Here is a 19,074-nt window from a genome sequence, read left to right as displayed (position 1 = left end):
ATTTTTTCTGATTTGTCACGTGTGATATTTTGATTCAGAGATTTAAATTTCAGTTATTTCGACACTTTTGTCGTTACTTTAAATTGTATATTCGTTGTCATATCCAACCACCAGATAAAAACGAAATGAAATTAATATATAGTCCTACATAATATCAAATGATACATACAAAATTGAAATATCATTATTATTATTATTATGAAATGTCGGAACTACAATTTGGCACTCTTCACAAAAATAGAGAGAAAATAAAAGAAAAGGATAGAGAAAATAGAAAAGAAAAAAGGAAAATAGAAAAGGGGTATTATGGTAAGTACAAAAAAAAGGGAAAAAGAAGAATGACGTATCCCCTACAAGTTTTGACCTAAATACCCATCCCTCACAGCTTCGGCAGTGCCTGGAATTCCCATCTCAACCCTCCTTCCTACGCCCCGCCCCCTTCTGCCCTTGTTCTCTCTTTTTTCCCAATTTTCTCCTTCTTTCACATACCTTTTTTACCCGCCACTTTCAAATTCTTGTTACTTGTCAGGTATCCCTCTAATTATTTAATCAATCTTTTTTAAGCATAATCTTTCTTGATTCTTACTGGGTTTCGAGTTAGATTACTGGGGGTTGGTCGGTAGTGTTTTTTTTCCTAGATTATTTTAGTTTCTAGTGTTTTTGAATCTGGGTTTTGTTTATTATGGGTTCAAGGTTGAAAACTTGCGAAAATTTTGTTTTTTTTTGGTATTTTTTATTCGGATACTGTTTCGATTTGTTCTTTTATGTGGGTTTTGATCCTTTTCTCACTTGTCTATACGTGTTTCTGGGTGAAATCCTGGGGGGCATATGCTTTTCTTTGCTAATTGACGTTTTACTGTATTAGAATGATATATAAGCTTGTTCCGCTGCTGCTTCTTTGGCACTGTTATTTTATGTTTGTGGAACAAATATGATTCTGTACTGTTTAGCCAATCCGGTAAGTAAATTTTTTTAAGAATCTGGTGATTTCGTGTATTTTTGAGAATGAGTGGATATTTTCATGTCGATTAGCAGACAAAAGCGTCTTTTCGTTCTAAAGATTTTTCTTTTCATTAAGTTCTGGCTAAATTAACTCTGAGATGTCAATTATGTGGCATTGTGAAGGAAGGTATCATCCCTGGAAGATAGAAAATGACGAACCGGGAATTGCTGCTTGGACAGAATCATAATGGAAACCTCGGTCAGAACCCGCAGGTTGTGCTAGGCCCTAATCATGACACGGATATTGCACGAATGCGTGGCTTGGAGATGGGACAGACTCCTGAGCATGAGGCTGGTTTGGGGCAGAGCCACTTGTCCCAGGGTGTTGATGAGCACGAATATGAGCAGGTGGACGGGCTAGCAATGGAAGAGAAACCTGAAGACGAAGTTCAAGAGGTGCATTTACATGGAGAGAACATCGAACTTGTTATCCCCGAGCACACTGAGTTGGCTGTATCTGATAACCAAGAACTTGACGATAATATGGATTTAGCGGTACTCCAGCATGAGGACATTAGTATTGGATCGTTGCATGAAATGACTGTTCACCAGAATGCTTTAGTAGTTACTCCCTCTTCTGTCCTTCAGCAACGAACTCTCGCTCTAAGTCCTAACCATGAACTTGTGGTGGGGCAAGAATTCCCCGACGTTAAAGCCTGTCGCAGGGCATTGAGGGACACAGCTATAGCTCTGCACTTTGAAGTGCAGACCATTAAATCGGATAAAACTCGATTTACTGCTAAATGTGCCAGTGAGGGCTGCCCTTGGCGCATTCATGCTGCGAAACTCCCTGGTGTACCGACTTTCACAATTAGGACCATTAATGATAGCCATACGTGTGGAGGAATCAGCCATCTGGGGCATCAGCAAGCTTCAGTCCAGTGGGTTGCCAATTCTGTGGAGCAACGCCTTCGAGAAAATCCCAATTGCAAGCCGAAAGAGATCTTGGAAGAGATTCACAGAGTTCATGGTATTACTTTATCGTACAAGCAAGCTTGGCGTGGAAAGGAGAGGATTATGACTGCCATGCGTGGATCCTTTGAAGAAGGCTATCGTCTCCTTCCGCAGTATTGTGAGCAAGTGAAACGGACGAACCCAGGAAGTATTGCATCTGTTTATACAAATCCGGCTGACAATTGCTTTCAGCGCCTCTTTATCTCATTCCAAGCATCCATCTATGGTTTCCTGAATGCTTGTCGTCCTCTTCTTGGGCTGGACAGAACATTCTTGAAGAGCAAATACCTTGGTACTTTGCTTCTTGCTACTGGTTTTGACGGGGACGGCGGCCTTTTTCCTCTGGCCTTTGGTGTTGTTGATGAGGAAAATGATGATAACTGGATGTGGTTTCTATCTGAACTTCATAGCTTGCTCGAGGTTAATACGGAAAACATGCCAAGGCTTACGATATTATCAGATAGGCAGAAGGGCATCGTAGATGGAGTGGAAGCAAATTTTCCCACTGCTTTCCATGGCTTTTGCATGCGCCATTTAAGTGAAAGCTTCCGCAAAGAATTTAACAATACTATGCTCGTTAACCTTTTATGGGAAGCCGCTCATGTTTTAACTGTTAATGAATTTGACACCAAAATACTAGAGATTGAAGAGATATCTCAAGATGCTGCCTACTGGATAAGGCGAATTCCCCCTCGTCTTTGGGCTACCGCTTATTTTGAGGGAACGAGATTTGGACATCTGACTGCTAATATAGTGGAATCGCTGAACACTTGGATTTTAGAAGCCTCGGGTCTTCCGATAATTCAGATGATGGAATGTATTCGAAGGCAGCTCATGACTTGGTTCAATGAACGTCGAGAGGCTAGCATGCAGTGGACTTCCATTCTTGTTCCTACAGCTGAGAGACGAGTTGCAGAGGCCCTTGAACGTGCTCGAACTTATCAGGTTCTGCGAGCAAATGAAGCAGAGTTCGAGGTAATATCTCACGAGGGAACAAATATTGTTGATATTCGGAGCCGTTGCTGTCTTTGCCGGGGATGGCAACTCTATGGTTTACCATGTGCGCATGCCGTTGCAGCCTTACTTTCATGCAGACAGAACGTCCATCGATTTACTGAGAGTAGTTTCACGGTTGCCACTTATCGGAAAACATACTCCCAAACTATACATCCCATCCCTGATAAAACGCTTTGGAAGGAGTTTTCCGAAGGAGATTCTAATTCCAACAAAGCTACTGATATTGTTGTGTATAATAACCCAATGGACATTATTATCAATCCACCTAAATCCTTGCGTCCACCTGGCCGTCCAAGGAAGAAACGAGTCAGAGCGGAAGATCGTGGCCGTGTGAAGAGGGTCGTACATTGTAGTCGCTGCAATCAAACCGGACACTTCAGGACGACCTGTGCTGCTCCAATATGAGTGCTTCTCTTGGATATATATTCGATTTTATACAATAAAATTAGGCCAAAGCGCTTATCTGTGCAGGATTTTTCTTACTCCTTGTTGTTAATTATTTATTATTAGTCCAGTTTCAGATGAGTGGCGTAATTCTTGTTCATCCTGTCGAATAATTAAGCTTCATTTGTGTTGTGTTCAGTATTCTACTTTCAAATTCGATGGAACGCTAGAATGGGATCGAGTGATCTTTTTGTTTTTTCAATCTTATGTTTTTTAGCTCACGGATCCAAGTGGTGTTTGAAAAAATCATGATTCCATCAAATTTGATACAAAGGGTAAATCTTGGTAGAGTTCATGCGGTGGTGGGATAATCGATGATGAAAAGTTTGAACCCGTAACAGGCAGAAGAGAAATTGTACAAGTTTCTTTGTAATTTTTCTGTTACATAGAGTTTCTTCGAGAACGTCATAAAGATTCAAACACTTTTATTATATAAAAAATTAAAATGAAAGTTGCCGATGGCAGAATAAATGTGGATAATATAGTCAGTTGGTAATTCAGGGTACCTCTGGAATTAATTTAAAAAAAAAAAAACAACGTCGTCAACATACAAAAAATAGTCATTTTGGGGTTTAACTGTAATTAATGACGTATGTATAAATATAATATACATTTGAAACCATGATTGAAATTTAATGTGATATACAGTCAAACACATTTCGGAATGTTGGCTGACCGTAGATCAGTCTGTCGTTAAAATAGAGAGAGGGGGGGTGATGGTAGTAAATTTTTGACTAGTGTTTTTTAATACAAAATAAATACTATAATTTTTAATCAACAACACATGACTAAAGTAAAACATTCAGACAGACGTGTGGAATATAGGGATGCAAACCGAAATCTAGAACATCGATCTTGTCCGATGAAATCCGGTCTGGTTAAGCTCGATTGTTGGCTATAATTTCTTATATTTTAAAATATTGTCAGTAATTATAAAATATTCCAATTTCGGAGTTCTTTTTACACCAATTTATAGAAAAAATTTAGTCTCTAGAAAATAAAAAAAAAAAAAAAGACCGGGTCAGCCAAAAGCTTGCCACATTTGTAGGTGGCTAAGGGCTGGAAAAAGCCACTTTGACACGTAATGCTAAGCCACAAATATTGGAAAAGTTGTTCCTTTTCAGCAAAGGAAATAGCAAATCTAGTAATGTGGTCAACCGCGTTACCCAAACAAGGGATTCTTTCTATATGAGATTTAACTTGGCAAGAGATATACCTCATCCAAGCATCCTTTGAAAGCAAACCTCTGTTCAATTCCCTCGTTATCTCTCTCTATATATATAAACACAAACCAAAGGAAAAGCTCCTACATAAGACCATCAAAATCGTCATAACAAACAGATATACGTACAAGCATTTATTGTAACCGAAATGGCAATGCGGCAGAGAGGTGGTGGCACGGCGAAGCCGCCGTCAAGGTCTGCTGGGGTTCGACCTGTGTATGAAGATTTCAAGCCCATTTCAGAATGGGAACAAGACGATGAATCTCATTTTCTTGTCATCTATCTTCCTGGTACGTGCTTCCCTTCACTTTTCGATTAAATAGATGGTTTGGTGTGTAACACAATGTTTCCCCCCGATAAAGGAGATATCCTAAGTTGAGACAACCTATGAAACACATTCTCTTACCCAATTATACTCGGGGAAAAATAAATTTGTGATAAAGGTTAACTTCAGAAGTTGTTAATGTGCTGCACCTAAAAATAGCACGGGAATCGGGAACTAGTCATTTACTCCAATTTTTCCTTTGTTTTGGTCAGGTTTCATGAAGGAACAGATTAAGGTTTCAACAGAAGGCAGGAATATTATCCGCGTTCGAGGGGAACGTCTAGTTGCTGGAAACAAATGGAGCCGTTTTCTAGAGGATTTTAAGATTCCAGAGAACTGTGAAATGAATTCAGTTCGAGCCAAGCACCAAGGAGCCAACCTTACCATTACACTGCCGAAAAAGAATGTGGACAAAGGCACGAAGTCTCCCATGAAAACTCCAGAGACCTTTTCTCCAAAAACTATGAGCACTGACACTACCCTTCAAAAGGGCCAGGATAAAGTTCTACCGCAAAATAGCACGCCCAAAGGAACTATTGAATTGCCAGATGAGAAAAATATGAGACAACAAAAGATGTTGGATGATGAAAGGGACAAAAACAGCATTACTCCAGTGAGTAATGACCAAAATGTAGTTCTACAAGACATAGAGTTGACAGAAGACCATGTACCGTCAAATAGGCATCCAGCGATCGTACCAACAATCACGGTGGACAAGGAAAGGAAGAACTTGGAGCAGATAGAAGAATTACCTGAGGTTGAGAACGTCGAGAAGAAGAAATTTGACAAAGATGAGGCTGTAGGCGCTTCCAAAGACAGAGAATCAAAAGGAAAACAAAAGATTCATTCAAGTGAAGGTGATTACAGTGCTTTCAATATGGGAAACTACAAGAAAAAAGTGAAAGCACTCACAGAACTCAATGAGGAAAGGCAATTGCTGGTGAACATGGGGGTAGCCGTGTTAGTTATTGTGGCGCTCAGTGCTTATGTCACCTACAAATTTACATCAGGAAAAGCTAAAATTTAGAGACTCAAGAGATGTGCTAGTATGTAAATAATTTCAAGTATACAACGAGTACAAGGAATATCTAGACACAGTAGATAATGTCCTTGATTGTAAAGCCTGATATGCATATACAATTCCATGGTGTAATTGTGCCGGAACCAAAATTAATAAAGATATTGAATACCGGAATACCTCATAAAAGCATTAAAGATATTGCATACTGGAATACCTCATAAAAGCATTAAAGATATTGAATACTGGAATACCTCATAAAAGCATTTTATTAGTAACTGATACGATCATACCTCCGCCTACATAATACCATTTGTAATAAGGGGTATCTGAGGCACGGAACAAAAATTCATAATATCAAACAAAAAAATTGACCCCGGCAGATCACCATATTTCTACAAAAAATTCAATGTGTCATAATTGTAGAAAAGGATTGAAACTCAAGTAAACTTGTCTTTTACAGCAAACTTTCTGATACAACAAGACTCACACTTCTTTGATAATTAAACAAAAAAATAAAACAGCACCCTAAACTGAAATAAGATGGAAAGCCATATTTCTCTAATAATATCCAGAACCTTGAAAATGAAGAATCAAAAAGGAAAGTTTCTATCACCATGAAAAATAAAGACAGAATAAACATATACTGATATAAGAAAAACAGAACAAGTGAGCTTTCTCATATATAAGCCACAGGTATACTTCGTCTATTCATCTATCATCAGTGATTGGCCGATAATATCCTTTAGTCAGTAACACATCTGATCTAAACCATTAAAAAACAGAAACTAGTTATCTTATAAATTCAATAAATATAAACATTAATTTCATAATGTACCGAGTTCAGGAGACATAGGAAAAAATTCTCGGAGTAATCTTCAGACAAACTCCAATCTTTGCCTCTTCAACATGAATGGACAGAAGTGTTGCAATCAACCTATTCTGTACCTATCATTTTTCCATGATATTACCATCAACAGACAAGAATTGACAATGCACCAAGTGAAATGAATCTGACTGCTGAGATGCCTCTGGTTTTATCATCAATTGCTTGTTCCCTCCAGATCGTGTGTTCACAAAGTCCCAAGTCATGATGCAGTACCCTGTTGGTGTCAAAGTATCAGCAGTCTCAAATTGATTAAAAGCATCAATTAAAAAATAATAGACCAAAAATGATTAAAAGAAGAAAAGACGAGTATCCTTTTGCTATTTACATTTGAAATCTTTCAGGCTCATGACTAAACAAATATTTGCTCACGCACTTTTAAGTAGGCAAGAAATTGCAAGAAAAAGTTGAAACTTAAAAGGTTAGTACATCTTTTAAGACATTTTATCTATGGGAACAGTATCAGCCATTTCTAAAAAATCTTTAATTCCAAATTTTCCATCTATAAAAGATTCCTACAGATTATTGTCACATAAAATCAAAGCTTGGCCCCAGATTAACCCCAAACTAAAGTGCCGCATAAAATTTGAAAATAGTTCAAATTGGGAACATTTTTTTTAATAAGGGCATGCTATCATTCTTTTAAACTAGTTGCAGCAAAAGGAAATTTTGGCTTCCTAGTTTTAGCAACAGCACATGAAACAGCAAGACTAGATAAATCCATTCGAATGTGTTGCATTTCCCCTGTGCTTAACTAACTGTAAAAGAGCAGGCGATCGATCTTACAGCTTCCAGTAAATTGCTAGCTGTTTTCATTTTTGACAATGGCTTCTTAACATGCTCGGCCTGAAATTCCAAGACCTTTTCAGAGGGTTTCCTCTTCCTTTTAAAAGATGCTCCACCCAAGTTGTCTGCAGCATAATTGAAACACTTCAACAGAACAAAAATAAAAGTTGATGATTCGCTATGTGCACATGACACTGAAAGATAATAGCGCTTGAATAAAGCTTAAGTAAATTGTAAAATAAAGCCATAAAAATCATCCAGTAAAGGCCCCCCCACTCAAATATACGATTCAAATCCTTTCTGAGTATAATGGATATTCAAGACTTATCAAACCATAGCACCAGGATCAATCTTATTGGATTATTGTTTCGCTGGTTTGATGAACACCTTTTAACTGATAAGTCGGTATCAAGATATCTGTCTGCCAAGAACTTACTGCACACCATAAAGTATCATAACAGTATGAATCACGCAGATACAAAATTCAAGGTCTGTTTGGATATGTGTTGCGAAAGAGTTTTTTAATCCCTTTTAAGGATGGTCAGTCATCCATGTCATGGTTTTGAAAACACCTTAGTTATCCTAACAGCTCTTAATGTTTGGAATACCTAAGGGTAAACAGTACCAAAAACAAAAACAGCCAAAAGAGTTTGTCTAAAATTGACAAATTTTTCACCATTAAGTGTAATCAACTCCACATGAGCCTTTACTTCATCTTCAACATTGAACTTATACACACCATAAATCGAAGAATTTGCTTACACAATACAGTTTCTTTTCTTTCTAAAACCTCAATTCACAAGCACCACCACCGCTGTCCACCATTGGCTCATGAAACCACCTTCCTTCTGTTGCACTATTATAGGACATAAGTCCACAACTACCATTATTTCTTCTAATAAGTCAACTATGAACCTTTAATATTTAGTTTATCGTGATGAAAAGAAAAACAAAAACTCTTAACTTTAAAATAGAAGGCAGAAGTGGAGGGAGAGAATCGACGGAAATAGCTCTATGTGGAGGGGATAGCTTACCGTTCATTTTTCGCACATTGATGATATCGAAGGACATGTAAATAATGTATACATTTTTCTAAACGTAACATAATTCTTAAAAATAAACAATAATTTATCAACTATTATAATTCTTCTTCGGATATTTGATTGGCATGATTCTGTGCACTCATGCAAGCCAGATTATGTATTTTTCAAAACTATCCAAATGCATCTTCAAAAACCACATAATTATAACATTAAATAAATCTGAAAACCAATTTTTAAATACGCCACATCCAAGCAGACACCAAGTATCTCAGGAAAAAGTCGTGGAACACAATGGATTCTACATTAAGCCTCTATACTGCTGCTTTTAAAGGCCAACAACACGACAAAGGATTCATGCTCCGATTCATACAGAAATTACAAAAGAACAAAGCGAAGAAACTTGAAATGAAAATCTGACCAATAGTTGTTCAGATTTCAAGGAATCAAAGGCTCATACAGAACCAACATGGTCGATTGCCAACTAAAATATTACTAGCCATACAAGATATACTACAATTCAAAGGGAGAAAACCCCACGGAGGGGATGAAGGATTTGAGGTGTGCAGAGAAAAATGTATTTCCATGATGAAATAATGGAGGCAAAGATGATTCTAATACAAATAATTCGGGGTATAAATTCAATTGGAAAAAAAAATGTTCAGTGCTATTTCAATATTGATACTGTGTCATGGGTATTCAAATGACATAAAATAAACATACCCCTAAGCTGAATAAATGTTCAGGCACTATATCCAGTTAATAAAATAGGTGCATAAGCAGTGAGTGGGAATTACTGATAAAGCCTGAAAAAATATCACTAAATTTATGGATGTTACCATTAAGTGGACTGGATTCATGGTTCGTTAAATGACCATTCAGTTCCATGTCCTCTGACAGAGGACATGCGGACTGGTCGATGTCCCCCAGCTTTGAAGTACTTAAAACACGGATATCCTGCTGCTCAGGAACATCTGGAGATGGATCAGGAGGCAAATAAGATATGTCATCCTGCGACATATCTGAATCACTGAAAGCAGGATCTCTCTCAACTGTCATGATATCAATTTCATCATCTTCATTGATATCTGAATCTTTCATCTGCAAGCACATTTGACACAAGTGATGTGATAAAGAAATATATACTAAGAAAAACATTACAAGAAAGTCTTATCCAAAAAAGTTCAATCACCTTTTCTGTTTCGAGCACCAGATCAAACTCATCTTCCCTTTCTACATACTCCTCATTTTCCTCAAGCTCTTTAAAATCTGGAGCAAATGCACTCCAATTCTCAGTATGATCCTTGGCCCAGATATAAACTAATCCAGTCAAGGAGACAGACACAACAACAGGGTGCACAGGATGCCATGCTAAATCAATCAATGCCTCCTTGGGACCTTCAAGGATTTTTACAAGATGGCCAGCCCTGTCCCACGTATAGATCTTATGCTCTCCTTTGCTAGCAGAACCTCCGATCACCCACTCACTGTCACCACTAAAACATGGTGCTTTCCAGTGCACTTTGGTGATTGAATCCTGAAACTCACGAAAGAGAGATAAACAACTTGATCCGACAGCTTTCAACTTTTCAACCTCATCTTGCTCATCTGTTTTACAAATGGTTTCGTTTAGAGCTTTAAGCTCATCTTTCACAGGCAAAAGATTTTCAAAAACTCTGATAGTCCTATCATTTGAGTTTGTGAGAAGATACTGCCCATTCCTGCTAAATATGATATTCTTTATCACAGAACCCCCTGGAATAGGAACAATACCACGTATATGGTTACTTTTATGATCAATAATTAGTATCTCCCCTTTAGAATTGCCCACATAAACCAAATCCCCGTATTTGTTAAAGCATGCTGCTGTAGGTGTAAAAGGAGAGGATCCATCTGAAAATTTGTTGCGTGATAGAGGGGCTGTGCCATTTCCTGTATCAGACAATGACACGGGAAGCACAGTTGTGCTTGCAGTATTCAAGTCAACAATCATAGGGGCAGATGACAGAGGACAAGCTAAGCAAATAAATGGAGTAGAGGAACCGGGATGTAAATGAGCTTGCAGTGGCGTTTGTTGAAGAGTCATTCTAGCTATTTTCTCCCCTCGGACAACATCCCAAAGAGTCAATGATTTATCAGCAGCCGATACCAGTATGCGGTGGCCATGTTTTGACCAACAAACACTTGTTATGGCAGCAACACAGTCCTTGTCCCTGAGTTCTTTTGCAATACCTCTGGTTTCAAAATCCCATATAACACAACTTCCATCAGAGCACCCAGCTGGTGAAAGAAATTGGACATATCAAATAGGGAACCCCACAAATGTGGTGGCAGAAGCATGATCTCACAAAAAACAGGCAAGCATGTCTAATGATGGTCATTAAGGTTGTTACTTATTACATGAACTGAAGAACATAAAAACTGTAGAAACCAGTCAACTAAACAATCTATTTCTAACTCAAAACCTTTTATAATGTTAATCTTGTACTAAAACTCTATGGAGGAGGGGGATCGACAGCAGTACAGTGCCACAGCCAGTTTACCACAATTTTTTTCAAAAAGGTCATAGCATTATATTGTGACAGCGAGCCTTCATTTTTCCGATGCTGATGTTAAAGGAGCATGCCATAATTCAACAAATTAAAGCAACGCTAACTTTAGCAGGGTGAAATTTTGTCAAACCCACTTCCAACTCGAATAAAGAGCTCATTGACAATCCAAAACTCAGTCTTGGGGTTCGATAAAAATTCGATACACACTGCCCCACAATTACACCTTTTAGAGGCTTTTCTCAGAAAGTTCGTGTACTGGGTAACTTTGCCAAAGAAACAAAAAAAGAATAAATAATTAAACAATACAAAAGAGTACCGATTGACACAAAGTGGACGATGAAAAATAAAATAAAATCATACCAGCCAGAAGGGTTCCCCGGCGATTGAAGGCAACACATTTCATAACACCATACTCCAGATACTCCTCTATCACTTCTGGAAAATCCCCCTGTAAAGGGTCTACACAAAGACAAGAACAAAATAACAACGAAAATAAAGCGACAAAACAGGTGAATAAGTATCCAAGACATGAAATTTTTAGTATCTGAATTACCAATAATTGCGGCGTTCATCATGCACTTTGTCTCAAAACTGTATGAATCAAGATTCTGAAAAATAAGTACAGAAACACTGAGTCATACAAAATTTGACGACGAACCCATAAAATATAAAGTTGGGAAACAGGATTAATAACGAAACCGACAAGGACTTCAGCGGAAACTGGCCAGAATAATAGCATAAAACAAGCAGGCTCTACGTATTAATGCGGTGTAAGTGGAAAATGTTTCACAGTATATTGATTATACGGCGGAGGTCTCGCTGCCGGCGCGGGTTCGACGAAAGGGTCTCTGCTTCGGAAGCGGGAAAGCGAGGCGGGCTTTCAAAGCCGATGCCACGGGATTTCTACCCCACTCCGCTTCTTTGAAAAATTCATGGTCAGGACATCTTTTAATGATTTATTTTTGGACAATTTTTATTTTATTAAACACTTTATATTTGTGCCTTTTTATAAAAACAATTATTTTAAACCAATGACAAATTAATCTTTACAATTACCAAAATTTCTAGTCACCAAAAACCCGTGGAAATTACGTTTTCTCCAAAAATAAATAAAAATTCTTATTCTATTTTTTACATAAAAATTCATTATTTTTCTCATGCTAAAAAAATAGAATTTATCAAAATTTCTCTCATGCTAAAAAGATAGATTTATTACTTTTTAAAAAAAAAAAATAGAGGGCATATTATTAAATTTATGCATTATAGAAATTTATATTATATTACTAAGTATAAGACACTTAGATTAACTAATTTTCAGTGTCATTATCTATTTTTACATATTAAAAAAATATTAAAATTTTAATGCAATTCATCTTTAAATCAGTCATTAGAGAGAACATAATTGTAAATTTATGCATTATAGAAATGTATTCTTATGTTTAAACTTTCAAGCTTCATCACTCAATGTGGAGTTAAAAGAAGGAAAATTAAATATTTTGTGTTCAAAAAAAATTTCTTAATCCTAATTGAAAAATATAAAATAAGTAATAATTATAATAAGATTTTAAGGAAAAAGCTTTTTATCATATGAAATATATTCACACATTTATCTTATTTATTATTATTATTATTATTATTATTATTATTATTATTATTATTATTATTATTATTATTATTAAGTCCATATCAATAATCTATCATTATTTTGTGTTACCATGAATAATAACCTGAACACATCAGTCTTTATATTGGTTTAAATTCCGATGAAACAAATCCTGAGCTTTGGGATAAACAGTCTTCTCAAACTAACCAATCGTCTGGAATTTTCGATCTTTTCATCTCGTCTCTTTGCTTCAACAATGGTGGCAACGGTCTTGTCAAATTCCCCCATCCTCAAATTTCATGCTGAGCCAGTGCCAAAATTTGGTCGACACAGTTTCTTGTCAAGGACTTTCACTATAAAAAGAGATCCCATCATCTCTAAACTCAATTCACAAAAGTCCCTTTTTCCAGTAAAGGCTATGTCTTCTGCTTCATCGATGTTGGCCAGCAAAACTGAGCCAATGGTTGAACCCTATAATGTTTTGATAACTGGTTCTACCAAAGGTCGGGTCTTCTTCTTTTTTGTTTGTTTATGAAGTAGGACACTTCTTAGTTTTGCTTGTTTCTGTTTCATTTTTCTATTTTTTGCTTCATCTGCCCATTTTGAGTAAGTATCATCACTGTAATGAATCATTTCATTGAATAGTATAAACAATGTGCCTGCTGCCTTAGCTTCTTGATTATATTTCATGGTTTGCGCTTATGAAACTGTTCAACATGTTGGAGTCACGGTTTTAAAGAATGATTTGATATATACAAATGCCATATCCTACCGAATATCCCCGAGCAGTTATAGGCTGGTTTGCAAACCCCTCATCCATTGTACACAAAAGATCAAATATTGATGACAATAAAGTAGGTACCCAACAAGTCCAACTGAATGCGAACAAAAAGACAATCAATGAGTTTTGTAAGTAGTTCTTACACAGATACAAAAGATTAAGCAGGTTACGTGTTTTTCCGAAAGACCGATTTTTGTAACTACACGATGGTCTTAGTTTAGAGCTCAACTATTTAACTCAAAAGTTCTTAGATCGTCGTGCAACTTCTCTCCAATATATTGTAGTTTTAATACCTTTCAATTCTAAGTGTTGCTACTGGTTGGCTGTTATAAAACTTGTTTTAGAAGTTTATCTGATGGCAATCTATTTTGAAGAAATGTACTATCTAAAAAATTTCTGAATAAATTCCCTCTTAATTATCATCCTAGAACCCTGAAGTAATTGTTTCCACACTTTTTTGCAGTAGTTGATGAAGAAACTACCCTCTGTATAAAAGGGTGTTTTATCAATAAAGTGTATGACGCCATAATGGCTTTATTTGTCATATATATGTTTATCTTCTTAATCCTATAAACATGTTTATGCACCTTTAGTTCTTTTATACTTATGGTTGGAGATGTCTCAACCTCATCTTTGCATTTCAGGAATAGGGTATGCACTTGCAAGAGAATTTTTAAAAGCTGGTGACAATGTCGTGATATGTTCCAGATCAGGTAAATTGATGGTTTTCTTTAACTTGACAGCATATTTCTTTAGAAAAACGTAACATTTGCTGTCTCCAAATTTTGATAAAATGTATTAATTGACCTGGATAATTTTGGGACAATTTAGTCTCCAACAAAAGCTTCATATGGCTCCGGTAAGAGAACTAATTGAGGCATACTTCTCTGGAAATTAAACATGAACAATCTACGTCCAGGTGAGAGAAGTAACTGTTAGTTGGATGTTGTGTGGCTCCTTTCCATATGCAATATAAATTCACTCTGCCGCATCCTTTTTTTCCTGTAATCATTACTATCCTATCCCAAGCCTGTTATCTTTTTAAAAACTCAATGCTTTTTCAAAAGACACTCAGATTACTTACCCATAAGAATCAAAATAGTACTCATTTTATTATTTATGTTGCCCGTGTCTATCTATTTTATATGAAATATCCTTATGAGAAGATTTGGAATCTGATAAAAGTTAACAATACCGCAAACTTTCTTAATTGATAATTACCCTTCAGAAACTTGATCACTAATAAGAAAAACCACTTTTATGAGACCCTCTGGAAATCTTTGTCTTGGTCTACTGCAGAAACATTATTCTACTCTTTTTTCTAAGCAATCACTTTAAAATATTTTGACATGCTTAATGATTTCAGATGATCGAGTGAAATCTGCTCTTGAATCATTGAAAATTGAATCAGGGAAGCAGCATCTGTGGGTACCTCCTTCACAACTTTTCATGCTTATTATTAATTTTTTTCCCTGCCTTGGTTACTTCCTGGAAAAACTTATTCAGATGCACGCAAGAAATCAATTGGAAGGAATAATCAGAGACATACAAAAACCTACTCCGCTACTCTGAAGTTTGTATATTTGAAATTGTGTATGCCAGGCTTGTTGTTTATGTCATTGACCCTCCTTATGCAGGGTACCACATGTGATGTTAGAGAGGGGCATGATGTGAGGAAACTAGTTGCTTTTGCGAAGGAACACCTCAAATACATTGATATATGGGTACATGATTTACAATTCATGTCTTAACCACAACCTCATTAAAAATTTCTGCGGTGTAACGTCAGGACGTTAAGATGCCTTGCCTCATTAAAATTCTCGAGAATTCTCAGTGGTGGTCATAATTTTATAAGTTGCTAAGAAGTACTTGTAATGAAGTATTTTACTTGGAGACCTGGGCATTATTGTTATTATTTGAAGGACCATTGATTATCTCCTCTGAGTTATTGCTTTACAATAGTTTTATCTTTTTTTTGCTTTCATCTTTTGCTAGAGTGATTGATATTCAGATTCCAGTATCTGTTCTGTATTACCCCATCTTCAGAATGATGCAGATAAATAATGCAGGATCGAATGCCTATAGTTACAAACCATTGGTAGAGGCATCTGATGAAGATTTAATGTGAGTTGTAGTTACACTTTCTCAGTTTTTAGGCAAGGATTTGCTTTTTATTTCTGTTGTACCCTCTTTGCAGTGAAGTTGTATCCACAAATACCCTTGGTTTGATGATATGTTGTCGAGAGGTAAACATCATTTGTTCATCACCATTTTCCCTGTAAACAGATGGACTTACCTAATGCATGATAATTCTAGGCAATAAAGATGATGCAAACACAGACTCGAGGAGGACATGTCTTTAATATTGATGGAGCCGGATCTGATGGACGACCAACTCCAAGGTAGAATTTGTTTTGTTTTGTTTTTTGTGTTTTGGGGCTCATTAACTTCTCTTGATTTGCTTGACAATTTCTATGATTGCATAATTGTAAAATTTTTACGCTGAAAGAATGTTTTATGATTTGATTTCTCAGGGCTTACATTCACATTCCAATGCTATGAGTTTGGAACATACATTATCCATTGATTGCTTTTTGGCTCCCTATTTTCTTGATAACTGATTGTGTGTCCGTTTTAACATATTCTATTTCTTGTCTCTCAGATTTGCTGCCTACGGAGCTACTAAACGTAGTGTGGTTCATCTGACAAAATCATTACAAGTGTGTGCGGAATTCAAATGAATGTTGTTAGCTATATATGATTTTGCAAATACAGACATTCTCAAAGATGCGTGTATTTACTGATTTTCCATTCTTGAGCATTCGATTTAATCTTCACCTCACAACTAAACGCTAAATTGGGAATTTTCTAGCACTTGCCTACTCGGACATTGTATTTTTTACCTATCAAATTTTCACATCTTCTACTGTCTTATGGACTGCAAAATTTTTTATCTTTTCTTTCCTTCTTCTCGGAAGAAATCTTTTTTGAACTTTGTTCTGTGCATTTTCAGCTGCATATTTGGTGAAGTCATGGCAAACATTATGGTGTGCAAGTAACAAATTTCATTTCTTCTCTCCCACAGGCAGAGTTGAGGATGCAGGATGTCAATAATGTTGTCGTCCATAATCTTTCGGTACAATGTACATCTTTTATTTGCTTATATAATAGAAACTCCATCAGTAAAAGCATATATTAGCATTACACACTTCTCAAGGTTCTTGCATCCAGAACTTTAACAGGACCTGAATTTAAAGATGCTATAACTCTACTAGAAATCCAAATCCATTTTTCCATTCACGCCAAACGTAATCTAAAGTAGGGATAGGCAAGAACCGAACTGAACCAAACCCAACCGCATATTTGATTGGTTTTGAAATATTCGGATTGAGTCTAAAAAATTAACCAACCCGAAAAAAATGTTTGGTTCAAAATTTAGATAAAAAAACCCAAACAAACCAATTTTGTAAACATAAAAATGTATATGATAGACTTTGTTAAAAACTTAATTTACTATGATATTTTCAATTATAAAAATATTTTATTTGATTTTAATTTATGTACATTAATATTTAATGTACGTTATAGCACATTCATTTGTCTATCCACTGTTCTCTGTATCCTAAAATTCCTGTTTGTAACACAAAAGCTTATTACATTCTCTGCGGTATCGGAAAACAATACCTGTGACATTATAAATCATGGTTCATTTATATTTCATCCTGTGCAGCCAGGAATGGTGACGACAGATCTTCTCATGTCTGGTGCAAACACGAAGCAGGTGGGGTTATTTTATTTTGAATCTTGGACTATTATTTGTCTGGCAATCTTGATCTTTGAGGAAGTGGTGGATAATATCATTTATAGATCTTACCATCGATCGACTTCTGCATATTTCAGGCGAAGTTCTTCATCAATGTGTTGGCTGAACCATCTGAAGTGGTGAGTTATCATTTAAAAGCCTTGTTTTCATGACCTTCCCTTCGGAATACAAATTTTTGCTCAGCCCCGATTTATCCTCCTGTATGTCTCTTCCCTGTTGAAAATCTCCTTTCATTGTGAAGTAAAGAGATCACCATCCCACGCGTATACTTTGCCAAACTCTTACCAGGTGGCTGAGTACCTCGTCCCAAACATTCGTTCTATTCCATCTAACGGGTCAACAAAGCCAACGTACATACGTTTCCTTACAGGACTGAAAGCTTACTCTCAGATATTCTCAGTTAAGATACACAATATATGTACTTGTCAATCTGTTTATTCTAGCTTTGATTCAAAATATAACTATCTTTGCGTTTCATTTGGTACACAGAGACTTGCTTTTGGTGCCAGGAGGAATAGATATATCCTTGAAGATTAACATGTACTGATTTGAGAGACAAAATCAATGAGAAAGTTCATGGTACATTTTTTTTGTTCAGAATGAAGAAATTGTTGTTTCCTCACACACATTCCAAATCTATATCCATATATTCATTCTATAATCTATTCAATGTAATTACTATATTAAAAAAATTAAATATAACATGAAATTTAGTAAGATTATTTTTTTACAATTATAAAATATTAAATTTTAAACATATTCTACAAAACTAAATACGTATTAGAGTTAAATATGTTAAATGACAGTTTTGAAATTACGAAAAAGATTTCATCAGAAATTGTTATTATTCAACCTTCTTGCTTAATTTTTTTTTTTTTTTGAAAAAAAAGAACCTTGTTGCTTAACTAACACTGTAGATTAATATAAAATTTGAAAATGTAAAAGGGAAGAGTTTTTTTACTATAAAATGACAAAAATACATTTAAATGTTGAGTGAATGTCATTTGAGACCGTCTCACGGATCATAATCTGTGAGACGGGTCAACCCTACCCATATTCACAATAAAAAGTAATACACTTAGCATAAAAAAGTAATACTTTTTCATGTGTTACCCAAATAAGAGATATGTCTCACAAATACGACCTGTGAGACCGTCTCATACAAGTTTTTGTCTTAAATGTTTGTCTTTTTAATTGTCAAATAGCAATAATATTTATATCGCGCTCACTAATACTCTTGTGATGTAGTGCAATAAGCATCTCTTGGTAGGGAAGAAGTGAAATTTTGAGTTAATTTTTTTAGTTGCTTAAACTTAAATATTGATTCCATCTTTTTAATTTATCATGTTATTCAAATATATAATAATTATCACAATTCATAAATCCTCAATTATCAAAATAAATCAAATGCCTTCATATTATTCTATTTAATTCCTTTTATTTTGAATTTCTTATTTAGTTTTAACTGTAAAAAATTGTCCATTCGGTTTTCGCATAAATTAAAGTTCCCCACATAACATGCACTCCTAGGGTTGATATTAATCTGTTTATTTATTTTTTTAAAGTCCTTGAGAACCAATGATGCAGCTCAATAAATAATTACAAGGAATAAAAATTATA

General features: G+C 35.7%; 4 protein-coding genes across 12 annotated transcripts; 3 read left to right on the top strand and 1 right to left on the bottom strand.

The window, feature by feature from the left end:
- Nucleotides 1-351: 351 nt before the first annotated feature.
- Nucleotides 352-3,563, top strand: LOC140826804 (uncharacterized). Of its 2 annotated transcripts, none has more exons than XM_073189307.1 (2): nucleotides 352-529; nucleotides 1,130-3,563. In XM_073189307.1, the coding sequence occupies exon 2, from the start codon at nucleotides 1,153-1,155 to the stop codon at nucleotides 3,376-3,378; it is 2,226 nt and encodes a 741-aa protein (XP_073045408.1). In that variant the 5' UTR covers nucleotides 352-529; nucleotides 1,130-1,152; the 3' UTR covers nucleotides 3,379-3,563. The 2 variants fall into 2 exon arrangements, with proteins under 2 accessions (XP_073045408.1, XP_073045407.1); XM_073189306.1 differs by having other exon boundaries at nucleotides 1,126-3,563.
- An 885-nt stretch (nucleotides 3,564-4,448) lies between these two features.
- Nucleotides 4,449-6,160, top strand: LOC140826802 (uncharacterized). The gene is made up of 2 exons (XM_073189304.1): nucleotides 4,449-4,930; nucleotides 5,178-6,160. Exons 1-2 carry the CDS (start codon nucleotides 4,789-4,791, stop codon nucleotides 5,990-5,992), a joined length of 957 nt encoding a protein of 318 aa, XP_073045405.1. The 5' UTR covers nucleotides 4,449-4,788; the 3' UTR covers nucleotides 5,993-6,160.
- On the bottom strand, nucleotides 5,732-12,191 carry LOC140826799 (protein RBL-like). 7 transcript variants are annotated; one of them, XM_073189298.1, is made up of 9 exons: nucleotides 11,951-12,191; nucleotides 11,801-11,855; nucleotides 11,608-11,706; nucleotides 9,888-10,975; nucleotides 9,535-9,796; nucleotides 7,656-7,780; nucleotides 6,201-7,086; nucleotides 5,878-6,163; nucleotides 5,732-5,771 (listed from the first exon to the last, which is right to left on the bottom strand). In XM_073189298.1, exons 1-7 carry the CDS (start codon nucleotides 11,984-11,986, stop codon nucleotides 7,072-7,074), a joined length of 1,680 nt encoding a protein of 559 aa, XP_073045399.1. In that variant the 5' UTR covers nucleotides 11,987-12,191; the 3' UTR covers nucleotides 5,732-5,771; nucleotides 5,878-6,163; nucleotides 6,201-7,071. The 7 variants fall into 7 exon arrangements, with proteins under 7 accessions (XP_073045399.1, XP_073045401.1, XP_073045402.1 ...); XM_073189300.1 differs by having other exon boundaries at nucleotides 5,878-6,749; nucleotides 6,822-7,086; XM_073189301.1 differs by having other exon boundaries at nucleotides 5,878-5,958; nucleotides 6,822-7,086.
- A 783-nt stretch (nucleotides 12,192-12,974) lies between these two features.
- On the top strand, nucleotides 12,975-18,116 carry LOC140826798 (chlorophyll(ide) b reductase NOL, chloroplastic). 2 transcript variants are annotated; one of them, XR_012116868.1, is made up of 13 exons: nucleotides 12,975-13,353; nucleotides 14,276-14,344; nucleotides 14,998-15,059; nucleotides 15,269-15,355; nucleotides 15,688-15,755; nucleotides 15,829-15,877; nucleotides 15,948-16,033; nucleotides 16,294-16,351; nucleotides 16,717-16,774; nucleotides 17,362-17,412; nucleotides 17,532-17,573; nucleotides 17,743-17,853; nucleotides 17,944-17,970. XR_012116868.1 is itself a non-coding variant. In XM_073189296.1 (13 exons), exons 1-13 carry the CDS (start codon nucleotides 13,011-13,013, stop codon nucleotides 17,989-17,991), a joined length of 1,125 nt encoding a protein of 374 aa, XP_073045397.1. In that variant the 5' UTR covers nucleotides 12,975-13,010; the 3' UTR covers nucleotides 17,992-18,116. The 2 variants fall into 2 exon arrangements, 1 of the variants encoding a protein (XP_073045397.1); XM_073189296.1 differs by having other exon boundaries at nucleotides 16,717-16,767; nucleotides 17,944-18,116.
- The last annotated feature ends 958 nt before the right edge of the window (nucleotides 18,117-19,074 follow it).

The sequence above is a fragment of the Primulina eburnea genome, chromosome 3, assembly GCF_022965805.1.
Source record: "Primulina eburnea isolate SZY01 chromosome 3, ASM2296580v1, whole genome shotgun sequence".
In the NCBI taxonomy this organism is placed as follows: domain Eukaryota; kingdom Viridiplantae; phylum Streptophyta; class Magnoliopsida; order Lamiales; family Gesneriaceae; genus Primulina; species Primulina eburnea.
The sequence above is the reverse complement of the archived record's forward strand: the minus strand, read 5'-3'. Positions and strand labels throughout refer to the sequence as shown.

Coding starts and splice junctions, on each gene's coding strand:
- LOC140826798 (XM_073189296.1), top strand. CDS start 13,011: ATGAAACAAATCCTGAGCTTTGGGATAAACAGTCTTCTCAAACTAACC. Junction 13,354..14,275: donor GATAACTGGTTCTACCAAAG/GTCGGGTCTTCT, acceptor TTTGCATTTCAG/GAATAGGGTATGCACTTGCA. Junction 17,413..17,531: donor CTGGTGCAAACACGAAGCAG/GTGGGGTTATTT, acceptor TGCATATTTCAG/GCGAAGTTCTTCATCAATGT.
- LOC140826799 (XM_073189297.1), bottom strand. CDS start 11,986: ATGCTATTATTCTGGCCAGTTTCCGCTGAAGTCCTT. Junction 10,976..11,607: donor CCGGGGAACCCTTCTGGCTG/GTATGATTTTAT, acceptor TTCTTTCACCAG/CTGGGTGCTCTGATGGAAGT. Junction 7,781..9,534: donor TGAATCCAGTCCACTTAATG/GTAACATCCATA, acceptor ATTATGCTGCAG/ACAACTTGGGTGGAGCATCT.
- LOC140826804 (XM_073189307.1), top strand. CDS start 1,153: ATGACGAACCGGGAATTGCTGCTTGGACAGAATCATAATGGAAACCTC.
- LOC140826802 (XM_073189304.1), top strand. CDS start 4,789: ATGGCAATGCGGCAGAGAGGTGGTGGCACGGCGAAGCCGCCGTCAAGG. Junction 4,931..5,177: donor TCTTGTCATCTATCTTCCTG/GTACGTGCTTCC, acceptor TGTTTTGGTCAG/GTTTCATGAAGGAACAGATT.